The 17,692-nt window shown below is 38.2% G+C and overlaps 1 protein-coding gene across 2 annotated transcripts in view; it reads right to left on the reverse strand.

Moving 5' to 3' along the window:
* Positions 1-17,692, reverse strand: part of SLC12A2 (solute carrier family 12 member 2) — a 54,531-nt gene that overhangs the window by 11,975 nt on the left and 24,864 nt on the right. For both annotated transcript variants that reach the window (XM_077171315.1, XM_054653399.2), the window contains exons 10-18: positions 13,659-13,813; positions 8,914-9,021; positions 8,172-8,295; positions 6,864-6,965; positions 5,615-5,770; positions 4,737-4,836; positions 3,812-3,923; positions 1,467-1,607; positions 1,167-1,273 (exon numbers count right to left, since the gene is read on the reverse strand). In XM_077171315.1, the coding sequence (XP_077027430.1) occupies positions 1,167-1,273; positions 1,467-1,607; positions 3,812-3,923; positions 4,737-4,836; positions 5,615-5,770; positions 6,864-6,965; positions 8,172-8,295; positions 8,914-9,021; positions 13,659-13,813 (1,105 nt within the window). The remainder of the gene's footprint in view (positions 1-1,166; positions 1,274-1,466; positions 1,608-3,811; positions 3,924-4,736; positions 4,837-5,614; positions 5,771-6,863; positions 6,966-8,171; positions 8,296-8,913; positions 9,022-13,658; positions 13,814-17,692) is intronic.

The raw sequence follows: 17,692 nt of genomic DNA on the forward strand, positions 1-17,692 counted from the left end.
GTTTGCATTAGTCATTAATCACCATCCTTTGCATATAAATACCTTGTTCAGTGCAAACAACCATAAATCAGAGAACTCCCTCCCATATCATTTCCACAGAAATTTCTCAGGATTTCACTAATTAAACACTTTACTTTAGAAGTAGTGAGACTTGATTAGAAATGTTTGACGTGTCAATGTATTCTATAATAAGTGCAAGAAAAATTGAGGTTGATTTGAGATTTGTTGTGTCTATTAGTGAACAATTTAATTTCATTATTTAATGTGTTAGATTTGCAGAGATTAGATGTGTTTCTATTTTGTGTGCTTCAGAAACTTTTAGTTTTCCAGAAATACATTTGACCTGCAGTTATTACCTCCTGAGGTTTCTTTAGGGTTGTGGAGAACCACATGACTTGCTGACCTTGACAGATCTTCCTGCAAAAGCCATCCCAAAATAAAATAGGAAAAAAAAGAAAAAACTAACCAACGTGCTTCCTTATTTTTCCTTATTTGGTGCCCTTGCTTTTCTCTTAAAGACCAAGGTGAGATGACTTTTCTTCGTCCTTTCCTAATATCTGCCTGTAAAGCTTAAAGCCCCATCCCCTCTCTGTTTTAAAAGCACAGAAAATGAGAAATACAGAGCACAAAGGAAGTGGGTTAACCAGCACTTCAGCTGAACACAAAAACCTCTCTGTAAGTAAAGTAAGCATTGTTTTTTTCCTTAAGTGTTTGGGTAGGAGCAACAAGTTGCTCTTATTAAATTTTTCAGCCACAAGTGGTCTGGCCTTTCAGTACTGTCAATTTACTCTGGGATTTCCCTTCTCTTCTCCTTCCTGTATTAGCCTGGGTGTCAGTGCTGTGTATCTTGTGAGCAAAGTGCTCCTCCTCCTTCTCAGACAGAAGCTCTCAAACCTCAGGCCTCTGCCACAACTCTTTTTTGATGCAGAAAGCTATCATGGAGATTTCTAATCTGCTTAAACTATACAGATTTGCTTATTAATTTCCATATCAGAAAAATCCCAAGGTGTTCAAGACTGATGAATGGAAAATCTACGTCCACTTGAAAGAGACTTCATGTAACTTTCTTACTTTGGTAAAGTTCTTACTGTGGTAGTAAGAACTTTCTTACTACCAAACATACTGAAATGGAGCATTGCAGCTAAAACTTTGTATTTTCTACTTACTGGAATAAATTGATGTAGGTCTCAACATCTCTCATATCACCTTGTCTCCAGTTTTTCTTAAATCCAACAACAAGGGTGTTAGGTCTCATTCTACCCAAACCAGCAGCCTAAGAAGAACAAGAAGTATTTTATAAAGTAACATGTTACTGACATAACTAAAGGTTCTGTTTTCTGCTTAAGAGAATATATTTTCATCAAAGCTTTAAGATAATTCTGCAAAAGGAATGTACTTCAAAGTATAAAGCCCCTTCTGATTTTGATGTGCATCTTCAGCACTTTAACATCTTTTTTTTAAAATACCTGCATTAGGTATTGTCCTCCATCCCTCAAGTCCTCTGCATGCACTGGTGCATAGAAAGCTTTCATCTTGTTTTTAATTAGCCATCGCTGATATTTGGCCAAATCAGTTGACAGTTCCTTCATGGCTTGCCTCCGAGGACCCTTCCAAAAGAAGGAAATAATAAGAGGGGAGGGAACAAGAAATAGGAATAGGAGTAATGGGAGTAAAAAAGCCCCTCCCAATTTTTTAGTCACTACTAGAAAAAAATTCAAATTCAGAGAACCTCAAAACATGCTTGCACACTACCAATAACACCCCAAACTACAAAATAGCAGGCACTGTCAGCAGCAAAAAGTGAAGAACTTTTACCATCTTTAGGAAGAGGGTTGCTCAAACTTTAGCAATCTTGTTCCTGCAGAGCACAACCCTCTTCCCCAGGGGGCGGGCATCAGCTTGTCCTCCAAAGCATTAACATGGTTTTAAAAGAAAAGGGCTTTGTAAAAAAATATACACAGATGCAGGATGACTTAATATTACACTTTATGGGAGTCTTTGTATCCTGCAGTCAAAGTCACCTCCTCTTAACTATTTCCTTTATGTTATTTCTGTGGGGGTGAATCTTTTGTGCTCCTCCTAGACATCAAAATGCAGAATACAGGACAAGGAATAATCAAGAACACAGCAGCCCAGTTTTTGCAGAAGGACACAGACTCAACCAAACGGTCAAAGCTACTGAAGAATGAGGCAGTGCCACCCTTCCTTTAAGAAAGTCATTTTAAATAGGGAAAGAATATGCTCCCAAAGAATCTTCAGAGTTGCTTTCCTGCAAGAAGGATGACACCAGCTTATTCTTTCCTGTACAGCCCTACTTTTAAATGGCAGTGATTACATCTGTGATATCTTATCTCCCTAGCAGTCCTCGGTTTGTCCTTTCATATTCACTGAAATATTAAGTTTATATAGATATAAATTAAAAGCTTTTTGAGACAGAGTATCTGTATGTGGACTGCATTAACCTGATTTGCTTTAATCTGTTCATTAGATCAGAAGCAAGTCACACTTGGTGAGTGTAATAAATTTAAACACATTTAAGAGCAATCCATGTTTTTATTCAATGTCTTCCAGGTGTGTCACCAGCACCCTCAGCTTGGTGTCAGCTGCAAACCTGTTGAGGGTGGCCCTGCTCTCCCTGTCCATGTCACCTATGAAGGATGTCCCAGTCCCAGAGCAAAGCCCTGAGGGACATCACTCATCATGGAATCATTGACCACTGGCCACAACTCCTCATCCACTCAATCCTACACCCTTCAAACCCAGGTCTCTTCAGTTTGGAGATGCCAATGTCCCATGGGACTGTGCTGAAGGCCTTGCAGAACTCTGGGTAGGTGACACGTGCCAGTCCTGGATTACATCTCTTAAGTCACACACTTGCTTAAATGCTCTTAGTGATGTGACAGGAGTTTGGCCTCAAGATACGAAGCAAAACTACACAATTCCAGTGTGGTAAAATGCATTTATCTAAGTTTATCAGAGATGCCACAGCCTCTCTGTAGCTAAATGGAAGTTTTGGTACAGGTCACTGTATGACAGCAACCCTGTATCTCAATCACCACAGCTTATGACAAGCTGATTCTGAAGAAAAGCCACTTGGAAATTGCTTCCTTCCCACCATCACAAAACCACTCAAGGTTGCCACGTAAGACACTAAGTAGTAAGGACTGTCAGAATTATATCCTTGCAGAACCTCTGCAAGCATATCCTCACTTGATATTCTGACAAAAACATCCAAGGATACTTAGTGAAATATCAAATTTCACTAATTTCACACTTAGTGAAATATCAAGGGCTGGTCAGAAGGAGAAGAAGAGACACTTGACAATTAAATTAATCTGATAACTGAAGGAATAAAAAGCTACTTGGAAGGTTAAAAGCAATTTTTAGCTCTTGGCAACACTGATATTGACTTCCCTGCTCAAGGTTTCTTTTCTCTCAGGCTTTTTAAGAATTCTACAAGGGAATCAATCTCCCAGCGTTCACTTAAATTAGAAGTAAAAGGTCCTTCAGCATTTAAGCATCAAATTATCAAAGGTAGTGATATTTTTACAAATTTTCCCTGTAGTACACCTAACTGGCATAGTCATGATCCCTTAGCAAAACTTACCAGTGAATCTCTTCATGTGCTTTTTAAAGTCTAATGATGCTTTCATTTAAAAAGAAAACAACCCAAACAAATAAACAATCCAAAACTTAAGTATGAGCCACAAACAAAGCCAAACAGGTTAAAAAAACCAAACCAAACAAGAAAGCAGAGAGAAGAAAAACACCACCAAAGTAACTTTATAAAGTAAAGACAGAATAAACTTACCATATGTACATGGCCACAGATCATCAAGCCCACATTCTTGGTGAAAGCATGGACAAGGTGAAGCAAAGCTGGACGTGCATTTGGAGCACCTGTCATAATTAAGCACTGAGGTCTAGAATTATGAGGGGAAAAAAAGAAGATTGGAATTAGAATTAATCTGGAGTTCTGGGGATTTTTAGTAACAGAAAAGGTTCTTCCAAATATTAGCCATAACAACATATTCATCACTGCAAATTTAATAACCTCGTCCACTTCTACAAGACTATGTTAAATTAAGAAAAGATCAGCTGTTACCTAACTGTCAGCAGATCTATGACTAATTGCATAAAAATTCAGTAATCCCATTAAATCTGAAAATCTACAGATTTAAAAAGTTGAAGAACAGATCTTAGACAAGACTAGAGCAGAGGGATTAAGTTTTTCTTCCCCACTGATAAGTCATGTCCCTTGCATTTTTGTCACTTCTATTCTCCTGTGTCCAGCAGAAATACTGGAATCATCTGCTCATTTTTCACATTACCTTCCTTCAGAAGACAGAGCCAACCTAGTGCAAGTAAGTCAAAGGCAACTTTTAAAACCAATTTTAAAAGTGGAAGTGTCCAAACTTCAGAAGTCATTACAGGAGATCACTTTTCATCATCATCATAATTAATAGGTGATACCATATGAATCCCCTCAAGTAATCTCACAATCTCCTTAGCTGCTCCATTTCATTTTCATGGGTGCTTTGTTGAAAACTCTGCTGCTGCCAGGTTCTTCACAACCTCAGAGGATGGCACCTGTACTCACAATCCCATTAATCTGTAATTCCATTTACTTGGATGAATCACAGGAGATGAACAATGCCTTAATGGGAACCCTGACAGCAAACCTTGTGACAGCAGCCTAGTGAACAGAGAATTAATTTCCTGTCTTTCAGCGTTACCTGAAGTTTTTCACGTGATCTTCCACTCCTGAGAGCCGGATGGAATGCTGCAGAGCATTCAGGTAAGTCAAGGCTTGAGTTGAGGATCCCCAGTTCACATCTGCTCAAAGATTTGAGGTTCCAATGTGTTATTTGCAGTTGTCTGTTGTAAAGCTTCATGATCACAAAATCTGGACATTGACTAAACCCGCAGATTTAAGCTACACCTTGCTACATTTTATACAAAACCAGTCAACAAACCCTACATCTTAAAGGCAATTATATTTAAAGCCTACATCTTAACAGGCAATTATATTTAAAGATAACATTTCCATAGAAGTTTAAACAAAAAAGTTAAGGAATAGAGTATCTGGCTTTTTTTATCTCCACATTTTGAAGACCTCAACAACTTCACAGTCAAAAGAATACCACTTGAGGAAAAAATGCTGTGCTATTTTATACCACAGCAAAGAAAAAACTGAATCTCAAAACACGTCCTGAACAAAGTCAGATTATTTTCAGTGGAAAACTGCTACATAAAGCAGATCCTTTCAGATTATTATTTTTACAAGGAAAAGGAAGACTCCACTATCATCTTTTTCCTCTCATATACAGCTCTCTTGATAGCCATAACAAATTTTCCATTTTCCATATGCACCTTTTCATCCAATTGCCATTCAGACATTTATGTCCAAGTGGCATCTTCATAATTTGGGAGGAGGGGGAACAGCAATGACAATGCAGGAAGAATTCCATTTAATTACAACTAAAAAGGCTGAAACAGAAAATTAATCTAGTGGTCCAAACAGAAAGAAGTTGCTGGGGTTTTTCCCTAACAAGGCCATATTTTTTTTCCCTTCTTTCCCCCCTCCACAACCAAAAGAAGCCCCTGTACATACCTGGCTTCTTGTAAGTGACATAGATGTAAAGCCCAAGGACTATTACATAAGTTAGAAGTGCTGCCCACCAATTAATGACAAACATTACAATGCAGCACAGAATAGCTCCAATGAGAGAAATCCACATATTGTAGTATTTGAAAGCAGGCCGCCAACCTAGTCAAAATAAAATTTTGGAGGGTAGAAAAAAGAGGGGGAAAATTAATTTAAATTTAAAATGTAAAAGAAGGAAGGCACTGCAAGATTTTCCCTTCCCTTCCCTGGTATTCTGCATTCATTACATGTTAACATCTGAGTTTCAGTGATGTAAATGCAGAATGGCACATTTATGCTTTCCATTTTCCAGCACCTTTCAAATGAGTTTCCAGCTTTCTCACACAGATATGTAAATGCTCCTAATTTTTCCCCCTAAAAGCACAGCTCAGAAGGGAAGTTTGAGGATGCTTTTTCTAGTATGTCCATTGAACCAGGTCGCCTGACATTAGATTTTTCCTTTCAAAGGTAGAAAAGCATAAATCATCATCTCATACCTCAGTTTCTTACGTACATATATATGTTTTTAGTTGTGCATTTTTACTGTTTTCACATACATGAAAAGTTCTCACCACATGAAAAGGACAGGTATATCCAAACAGAACTTGGGTACATCCAAGTACTGGACTGCCAGTGTTTTACATTATTTGCCACAAGTTTATCCAAAAATCAGGTATACACACCTCCATGAACACATCCAAGATTAACGAGTAGAGTTATTAAAGTTAGAACTGTTTTGCAAACTGTTATGCAAACTGTTATACCCACCTTCTGAGAAGCAAAATAATAAATCTACCCATTCAGTAACTTAAGAAGCTTTTAGGGGAGTTATTCCAGTACAACTGCATGTGAACTGGCTATAATGTGCATCTGTTCTGCAGGTACCAGGTTTTGGCTTATTCCTGTACTTTAACCCACACTAAAGGCTATAAAAATGGGGCAATACCACCAGCAATTCCTGTTTCTTCGTGTCTGGAATATGAAACATTAACAAAAACTGAATACAACAAAAGGTGGTTTGCCAGCACCAGCTACTGAATTAGCAAAAATGCTTTCTTCCTCAGTTTCTGAATAAACTCTGAATTACCTTGTGTTCCCTCAGCAAAGGTGACAAAATTAGCAGCCCCCAAACCCTCCTGGATCACCCAGTGCTCAAAACTTCAGAAGACCCATGAATACAACATATTAAGCTTTTAATGCCATGAGTAGTTCCTACCTGGAGATTTTGCAAGAGAAGCATGGAATACAGAGAAGTTAATCAAGGCATATGAGGCCAAGAAGAAATTAGAAATAATTGGAGCAATGACATTCAGTTCGGCTGTAAAATGAAAAAAAAAAAAGAAGAAAGCAAGGCGTTATCAAAGGTATCACCCAATGGTTTTGAAGATTACAGAGAAAAAATTCTGCTGCAGAGAATCTTATTTTTTTATAAACTCTAAGGGAATGCAGTTTACCCTTTTTGCTGACAGAACTTTATGTCAATGATCTCCTATTTACTAAGTTATCTTTTTAACAGTTAGGAAGTGCAGCTTTCAGCTTCAAAAACATAAGCACTACCAAGTGTTCTAGAAGCACTCTGGACACGCTACATACTTTCTCAAGACCATTAATTGAGAAAATTTCATTCCCAGCAGGGCTTGGATCAAACAGTGCACTAACACACTGGGTTCTGAAGAATTCCAGAAGACATAAATATCACAGACCAACACCATCACAGCAGTAAGCGATGCTTACACCCCCTTCAGTGAGAGGAAAAACCTGATGCTCTCTCCTTTCCTTGAGGCAGCATGGTACAAAACAGTTTTAGGCGTATTCTCACCATCATTAAAAAAAAAAAAAAAGTGATCAAAATGCAGAATGCACCATCCTAGTCAGCAAGTTTCTAGCTGCAGTCAAGCTTCCAGTCAGCATGGCTCAGCAGGGACCCCAAGGGTGTATCTCTGCCTCAAGCAGAGATGTGGAGGAAGGAGGACAGAGCAAATTGGGAAAAGAAGCTGAAAGCACTGGCTCAGGACTCATAGATGGACACAGCACAATCAGTTTGCCACCTACAGAGAACGTGTGTAATTAATTATAACCTAGAGAGCCTTTAGCAACAGCAGTGTCAGCACTCAGCTCTGCCATTTGTAACTTAACAGAAAAGCACATTTTAAATAATATTGCTCATGCAAGCTTGCATTTTACTGAAGCTGCCATTACTAAAAATCTGAAATAAACTTTCATATTTACAGGATGTTAACACTGTCTCAAGCAAAGGATGTATTTCTATTGACTGATAGCACCTAAAGACAGAGACCTATGATTAAAAAGAGAATTGCAGTTAAAATTTACTGCAGCTCTTGACAGAGTTGTATCTAGAAGATAGGAGGAGAAAGTAAGCCTCAAAATAACCAGATTTAGAGTGCTGACTTAGAATTAAGCTGTGCATTAGACTCTAGGACCCTGTCATCAAGTTCACAACATGCACTGGAATGCTTTCTAAAGGACAAAAGGGGATTGAGATTTACTAAAATTTCAAACTAACCGATTAGTATGAATCCAAGAGCAATTAAAAATGTTAGAATATATCCTCTCAGTGGCTCATTGTTCTTCCCATAGCCTTTAGCAAACATCTGAAATCCTGGATAAATGCTGTCCTTGCACAAAGCCTAAGGGAAAAAATTAAAAAAAAAAAAAAAATTAAAAAAAAAATCAAGAGTCAACATGCATTTTGCTCATGCCATCTTCCATTGCATAGTATCTTTCTGAACACTTCTGGATAGTTTATAACCACCATACACTAACTGTATTCTCAAATGTCATTGCATCTTGACATTTTGCATTTCCACTTTTCTATCCTTAAGTAATGTCCACCTGCAAGAAGCAAATTTGCTTTTCTGTAACTGTCTATTTTACTTGACTACTGTCTTAGAATCACAAAGTCTTTTTTCCCATATTTTATTTTCTCAGGAAGTGGAAACTTTGCCCAATATACACACTAGTTCTCTGCATCAATACAACTGACTCCCCACTTAACTCCTTTTAACCCAAATTAAGACAGAGAAGGAGATTCAATAGTTAAAAAGAAAGAGCAAAATACACTCAGGAACCCCAAGAAACAGTAACAAACTGTTCTCCCACTCTAAGCAACAGGTAAATATTAGAACAATCCACTAGTGTCATCTGATATGGATTATGACACGGCAGCGTGTCAAAGCCCCCTTCCAAAAATCATGACTCAAAATTAAATATTCTTCAAAATGTTACCGTTTTCTTCCCTTACTTACCTGGAAGATCTTAGGGGCACTCACAAGAGATGCTAATGCAGACGACAGTGTGGCTGAGAAAATACCTGCAGTAATCAGTGGTGCAAATCCTGATACCATGCTCATGACCTGAAAACCAAAATAATTTTTTTTAAAATACGGAAAAAGGTACACTAAACAAACAGATGGCACCATAACTACACAAACAGAAAAGAAAAAATACTACACACTCTTCACTTAAAAGCTGTCTGAATATCATGCATTCATATAAATGAATGAGCTAGAGACAGAGCAGGGAGTATAAATGCATCCTGATTTCAGGACAAGAGGTGGTGGCTTTTCACACAATATAATTTGAAGCTCAAATTATCAAGGGCAAAAGTCTTCATGGGCGCATAAGAAGATCAAAAGGAAGTAATGGAAGAAGAAATACTTTGGAATGTATTACATATTCCAGCTAACCTATTGCTAACTCACACGGTCTCAGAAACCCCAAGTGATAAATCATGTGAAAACCACTTTTCTCAGAATCTCCATTTTAAGTTAGGCTTTTTTTTCCCCCCAGTCAAAACCTGAAGGTCCAGACAAACTTGGTTCCTATCTCCCCAACATCAAATCCCAGCACATCTCTGTAATCTCAGTGACAGAAGTCAAATGTAAACTGGATGAGTAATGAGCTTCCAGTACCTCAAGGGGCCTTAAAAAAGAGGGAGATTATAAAAAGTGAGTGCCATCCCTGTATATGCCCATGTGGATTGGAAGATCATCTTTAAGGTCCCTTTCAACCTAAAGGGACCTTAAATCTGTGACTCCACTTTTCTACAGATTATATCTGTACCATAGCTGCATGCAGCTTTGCATATATCATGTGATTTAAGATACACAACTGTGTAATTAAAAAATGTTCATGGTTTAATAGAATACTTTCCTTTACAGGGAAAAAAGAGCTGAAGTTGCTTAAAGACAGCCAGTGCTGAAGAATTTTAGTCAGCAGACCAAACTCATCAGGGTGCTTTTCAAGCACAATGTGGTTCTGCATCATTTGCGCTGCTTCCTTGCCTTTTTCACCCTGGCAATCTCATTTAAATTATCAGGAGAGCAATCAAAGGAAGGCAAGAAAAAACATGCAGAAGTCTCCTGTTTTAAAGTTATTGCCACCTGAGATGGTAAAATCTTGCTGTCTAAATAAATCTTACTAGGTCAGATGTTCTCAGACATAATGTAGAGATGACTGAGGAAGTTTTGTTCACTAGGGCTAAATTCATGGTAAAATTTAGTGGATTTCTCCAGACCAGACTGACAATGACAGCTGGGCCTCTGAGTCAGCTGAATCTGCTGCACTACATCAGGTTTCACAGGTCAGTCCAAGGCATGCCTTGCTTGAAAGAGAAATTTAATAAATGGAGGTTGCAAAAAATGAGACTAAAGTGTCTGTCAAGAGTAGTGTAACAAACAAAGGAGAGAACTTCCTGAAGCCTACTTGCAAGGTTATAACAAAAAAAAAACCAAAAAAAAAGGCATGCCAGGCCTATAATCATAGAGGAGTAAGACTAACAACACATCTATTAAGCTATCTCTCCTATGCCCCAGTTCAATTTAATTTTATAAGCAATAGAAAAAGTTACAGTTTTCAATGGTAGTTTCTAATAACCCTACATTATGTTACAGAATGAAATTTAAGAGGTGCAAATGTTTTGCTACTATTGTAGAAAGAAACTTCTGCTATAGCAACATAATTAACAAATGAACATTAATTTTTATAGAAGCAGTATGTAAATATTTTTCCCTTTCAAGGATGGCTTAATCAATCTTCCCTCATTATAGAGGGAATCTGTGTACAAGTTTCCCTCACTTCTCACATGTAAAATATTTTGATGCCTTTATTACACTTGCCTCAACTTGCTATTTGCTTCTGACAACCAACTTATATTCTACATTCTCTTCCTAGGTTCTGTCCAATGCCTCCAATTATTGACCCTCATTATTTTTGACTATTACCCCGTTTTATAAATTTGAGAGATATCCCTGCCAAGCCTATGCAATTAATATTTGCCATTTTAAAAGCTAGCAAGTTATGCCTTAGGTTAGTTAAGTGACTTTAGGAAGCTTCTCTAAGCTGGGAGAACACAGGGGGAACCAGATCCAGCAGAATCAGGGTCCCCTCCCTCCATCCCCAGCACAATCCAGACTTCCTGACCATGAACCAAGGAGCCCACAAAGGCAGCTCCCCATGGCACTGAAATTTTCATCCCTGCAGAGTAAAAGGGCAGAGTGGCCCTGCCACCACTGGTGTGCTGACACAGACATACAGCTCCTGCTGATAAGGGCCTCATTAAGTTTGCCTGGCATTTACAGTTAGTTAAGGCAGTTTCCTAAATTTCAAACATTTGGGATCATTAAATACCATATTTTGATACAATTCAGTTCCTTGGTCCAGCACTCTGGAGCAAAACAAAAATTCCGTATTAAAACAACTGAGTTTCATTCTACTTTCAACTTTCATCCAAAGTTGAAAAAAAAAAATACCCACATTTTAATTACCCAAAGCTGTAACTTATTGTTGGGAAGCTCTAGACTCAGGCTGTAGAGGCCAGAACAAATTTTTGCAAATACTCTTCTACCAGGTGACAGCCTGGGTGCAGAATAACCAGTGAACAGAAATATCAGAAGCCTGTGAAGACCTATAATTCACTGTAATAGAAACTAAAGATGGTCTTCCTAGGCAGGTCTGACAGCCTGTCTCACCTCCTGTCCTCATTTAGAGTTCCTAATCCAAGATTTCCACAGGTAAATCATACTACAAAGTCATCCATCAGCTGCCTGAACACACCCAAACCCTGAGCTGACCCAGCAGAACTTCAGATCAATTCTTTGCCAAAAGAACTGACTGCAGCACAGAGTGTCCTGAAGTGATGAAGTCATCACATCGTGAACACAAACTGGCACTTTCTGCCCCAGAACCTGCCTGTTTTCAAGCTGGAAGAGAAATACAACAATATTCCCTCACCTCAGGGATTAATTTTAGCTTGGGCAGTACTGTTCTCAGTTATTTACCATATAGAAAAGAACCTGAGAAGTGCACAAGTGTGGACACCCCCCTTCCCACACACGCCATGCACTACATATGAAAAAAACTATTATCTCTCCTTACAGCTAACAATCAGAGATACAAAACTGTGAGCAGTTCAGTTATTAGAAGGACAAGTGTCTCATTAGATAAACAGCCTCTCACACAAACATTTCCCTTCTGACACCTTCTGAGAAGACAGAATCAGACCCTTCTCAGAGATGCACAGCAAAAGCTGGGAGGGTGAGAGGGAAAAACAGCAAGGGGTAAGTCCCACTGGGTATTAGAAAAATGAAATTTCACAGAGAAGGTTCACAAAACTACAACAAAGCAGGAGGATGTGAGGGGCACCACATTATCTGCGCTGCCTCTGACCTTTAAAGTGACTTTTCCTAATTGACAGAAACTCTTTTTTCCACAGAGAGAGGCAAGAATAATCTGGCAGGCAGAAATACCCTGAAGTACAAGTAACATTTATGTTTAGAACCTTACAACAGTCATGACTTAAAGACACAGAGGAAACCAGTTACAGGCTGTTCACAGATGTTTATCTGACAATATGTTGGTTCTTTTGAGCTTAAAACAAACAATGAAAGTCATCAGACTTTGCACATTTGTCAATCCCACAACAGCAATTCTGACTTCCCTGCACAAGAACAAAGTTGACACCTCACAAGATACTCACATTATTACGCTATAACAATTTCATTAGTGGGTTTCAGCTCAATCTCTAGCCAACTTTTTGTACGCATGTTAGAAAAACTTTGGGCAAAGATGGGACTGTCACAAACCGAACTGGAATCAGTGGGCAGTAAATTCATTTTCCCTTGGATTCTTTCAAACCCTTACCAGCAGCTCATGAACAACCCAGCTGGCTGTGGTGAAAGACTGTGAATTACCCCTTAACTTGCAGAGGATTTTTAAATACTGTAACATCATGTTTAATGAAAATTCATGGCCTTGTTACCACTAAAGGGGATGCTGTGATAAACATGTAAAACAGTCTTTAAAATTTCAGCGTATTTTCTAAAAAACCTTAAAAATTTAGCAAGCAAATTACTGACAGAGGCTACCTATGATTAATCAGCATCATTACTGAAAAATCAGTACATTTACCCTCACTGGTGAATGATGACATTCAGGTACCTAAAGAAAGCTGCAGCACTACCATGTAAATATAAGCAATTTGCTCAGAAAAAGAGTAAATATTTATGCCACTTGTGTATAAACACCTAAGAGTTTTCAACATGTATTCATTCTTTTGCATACCAGGCTAGAGTGTACCACACACCTATTCCAGATTAAACTTGTATTTATGGAGGTGAATATATATAACCTATGACTTTTCCTGACAAGCAACTAAAAAAAAACACAAGCCAACAAACCCAAGGAAAAAAAACAAACAAGACCTGCCAAAACAACAGGCAACAAAAAGCCCCAAACAACCCAAAAAACCAACCCAGAAACCCAAAACCAGCAAAAAAAAACAAACCAAAAAACCTGCACAGCTCCCCCAAAAACAACAAACAAACAAAAAACCAACAAAATCACATAAAAAAATTTACCAAAAAACAAAAACAAACAAACAAACAAAAAAAACCAAACCCCAACAAACCAAAAAAAGAAGAAAAATCCCCCCTGAAAAAACAAAAAAAAAAATCTGAACACCAATATACAGATTAAGGAGGAAGTTTTATACCTGGAAATTGTTCATCAGCCCATAGTGACAGCCTGCCCCTGCCTGACAGGATGAGAAGTCATAGTTTAGCTTGCAGGCTGCACTAGTGCAGTTTGCCAGCTCGTTGACAATGGTGTCGTTAACATTCCCTGTGGCATCTCGAACCACACAGGAACCTACAATGGACACAACAATAAAAAAAAAGCATTAACAAACTGAACCTGAATTTAAGGATGTGTGCTAACTCCTTTTTATGTAAGCATAATATCACAGAGCAACATTAAAATACCACATTTAGTTTTTTAACACACTACAGTACTAAGCTCATCTTCACTATGAAGAACAAATACAAAGAGAGCAACTGCTCCCTTGGCTGAAACAATCTTTAGTTTTTTAACAGATCTGATTGTAGGCAGAAACAGGAAGTTTTAGCACAGAGGAAAACCATGCCAATAGACTTGCAGAAATTTAAGAGCACAATCCCTGGCAGTGCCCAAGGCCAGGTTGGACACTGGGGCTTGGAGCAGCCTGGGACAGTGGAAGGGAACTGGATGATCTTCAAGATCCCTTCCAACCAAGCCATTTTATAGTTTTAAGACTTTATACTTTCTCTTTTGGTCAATTTTCCTAGATGAGTGCAGATTTGTTTTGTGTGTATAGATCTTTGCAGACAGGTACACTTTTTTTGTTGTTGTTGCAGTTTTTTTTTTCCCCAGTCACTATGACTTAGCCATTAAGAAAATCAGTTTCATGGAAGCCTGTTGCAAGCCATTTCCCAATGTTTAAGTAAGCCATCTCCTATGTGACCATGGTATTTTTCAGTTGGTTTCTTGGTGAAAAACAGACACAGAGTACAATTTCTCCCACATTCTTTTATAATCATCACCTTAACTACTGTCTTTTGTTCATCTATGATTACTTTTAATTTTGCTGGTCAAGAAAATGCTGAGGAAACAGCATTTCAGCCTATAAGTATTAAGAAAAACTAAAGAGTCCTAAAAGACCATTAAGTCTTCTATTTGAAGGGGGTTTTGTCTCATATATGACAAAAAGTAGATAAGACTAAGTATTATTTAACATTCTCTAATCTAATAGTAGAGGCAATCAAACTGAACACCAGGAAATACTTTGGGGATTGGAATTAAATAAGGAGTGGGGAAAAGTCAACAGTCAATAAAACTCCCTTACTTTAATCTGTCAGGAATCTGAATGACAAGAACTGCCTTACAACAAAACCCTGTGACAGCTAAGGACCTAAATTAACTACTTGCACAAATTAAGTAAGAAGGCAGAGATCTGCTGCAAGTTTAAGTTTATTCAGTAATATTCCTAGGCATCTATGTATGTTGTCTCTCTTCCACGGGGAAAATTAATTCCTGATTAGTTATACCATATTTAAATTCTTGTGAGCCATCAGAACTTGATTAACAGCCCACCACAACACCTGGTCCCAGTAGGTGGACATTAATTAATCCTTCCACTCCTCATTTCTTTTTTAGTTACTTATTATGCCTAACTGGTGAAATTACAATAAGTTCCCTACACCACACACCTGTCTTATGCTTTTCTTGTGAGTATGTGGAGGAGCTGAGGTTTTTTTAATTGTTTTCCTGTTTAACTGGGAGTAAGAGCTCTGTTAAGAGGAAAATAATTTTCTTTCTTCACTATTCAAGTATTAGCCCCAGCCACTCAAGCAGTATATAATGGATTTGACAACACACTTCTCAGCTGAACTATTTGTAAACAACATTTTGTTGGTGACAAGATTGCAGTGGCAGGCCAATTATACTCATTAAATACCTACAGTGCACTATCACAGCCCTCCTCTTCCTCACCTTGTCAAAGTTCAAACTCAGCTTTGGCAGGACTTTCAGACATGCAGTCAAAATATGGCAGAAAGAGACATGGCAGTAGGAACAAACTTAATGTGGGCCTTACTGAGAGAGAATGGAGAACAGCAGGCTTGCTCTGTTCTCAGCAGAAGACACTCAGATAAAAGTAACAATAATAAATGTTACTTTCTTTAACATTCATTCAGGAAAGTTTTATTTATTTATATGATTCTGGCAGCATTTTCCCTAGAAGTCTTTAGGCCTTCCCTCCTGTGAAAATAAGATTTCACCTTTTCACAGGCATTTACAAGCATGTTCCTGCCAAAGTGAAATAGAGCTTTGCCAGGCTTTAAGCATGAGAAAGTTTACAGCTATCTCTATCAAGTTATCTCCCTAATATATGAATTCCAGACGTACTACAGCCCTTCAGAGTGCAGTTCAGAGTGTTTAATTTTACTAGTGCTGCAAACACTTACAGTTTGGCTCTTGTGAATTAGTTTTACTTTCACAACTACAGGAAGCAGGTCATAATGCTACTCAGAACTCTGGCCTTTTTTTTTTTTTTGTTAGCTTCCCTTGTTCTTAAAGCAGTAAATGTACTTCTTTGAAATCTATCTTCCAAGATTCTTTAAGCAAATTTGCCTGTGAAATCTGCCTCCTCATGCCACCTGCTTGTCTGCCGCAGTCCTTTGCTGAATTATGAAACTGAATTATGCATACCAATGTCTCAGTTACCCTTCTGAAATAGCTGCCTAGGTCTAGCAGCAGGATCAGTAGTTTTCCCTTCTTTTTCTACTCAGTTTAGCCTTCTTACTTACTACAGAGCATACAAATAGTGAGTTAAGTTCCAAGTATCTTCCTCCTCTTCAGATATGACTACTCTGCAACACTCACTAGCTCCTTCACATCTTTAGTGACTTGCTTACACCACTCCTCTGGGAAAGGAATAAAAGTATTTTTGTGTGTCCAGTACTCCTAATCCAATGCCTCAAAAGGAGCTAAATTTCACTCATGATCTCTGACTCCTGCTGCCTTTTTCTAACGAGCAGAATTCAAAGCATAAGTCAGTACACGGCAGAACGTTTCTGATGAATCAATTTCACGTCCAGTTGGTTTTGCAAACTGCTTCTTTTGTCAGTTTTTATACTGCATTTTTCATGTTTGGAAGCTGATCAAAGTATTCCATTAATAAGCGAGCATTAACAATAATTTTAGTCTTGTGTGGGTTGAGGTTCCAAAGGATTCAAATTTGGTAGCAAGAGGTCTAAGCAGTCAATCTAATTAGGAAATGAGTGTAGCTCATTATGCTGCATAAAGCACAATCACTACAGAGCAACTATTTGGCAGAGCTACACTCCCACGTTAGCCAACAGAGGCAGACTAGCAAGATTGGTATCTTTGGAAAGGAAGTATCATTAGTGGTAAGATCAATGGTCCTCTTAGAAATGGGAATTTCATTCAAAAGGCACCACAGCTATTATAAAACAAGGTCTTTCATGTAAGAAAAATTATTATTGCTGTCAGAAACTAGTTTATGTGACATTGACTAAAAAATGTTTCCAATCACAGGCAAGAAACGTGCATGATTCAATTACAATCCTGTAATCTTAAGATTACTAGAATTATTTTATATGTGGGGAAAACATAGTAAACCACTGGTGCTCTACAGCAAGACTGGTATCAACCCCAGGGTGACTTCTACAGAGAATTTCAAATAACTCTGGGGTGGGAAAGACTGGGAAGAGAAGACTCAGATCAGTCTGTAATTATTTCTCCTCTTTTCAGAAGAACATAACACTTCCAAAAGTGGGCTGATGAGAACTGAAGGCCTTTCTTGGTCTCCTCCCTCAGCTGGGGAATTACTGCTCAAACATCCTCACCACAGTGCTCTCTGATCATCCCACAGCTCCCTGCAGGTATGTGGCTGATTACCATAATCCTCAAAACAATACAGGTGTTTTTTCAGTGGGTATTTCCTGAAAACCTGCTTTTCTAATCCAGGGATTATCCCACTGCTAAACTCTGTAAATCCTTTAATGTAAATAACTGCAACAATGGGGCAACACTGATAGAAGTCTTCTGTCATCTTTAGTGTGAAGCAGTCACTTTTCTTAGAAAAGCATCAGTTACTTCACGAAATTATAAAACCAGCTGAAAACTGAATCTCCCAACAGCAAAAACAACAAACCTTTGGCTATTACTTTCCTGTGCAGGAAAGTCAAT

This window comes from Agelaius phoeniceus, chromosome Z (assembly GCF_051311805.1).
Source record: "Agelaius phoeniceus isolate bAgePho1 chromosome Z, bAgePho1.hap1, whole genome shotgun sequence".
NCBI classification, from domain to species: domain Eukaryota; kingdom Metazoa; phylum Chordata; class Aves; order Passeriformes; family Icteridae; genus Agelaius; species Agelaius phoeniceus.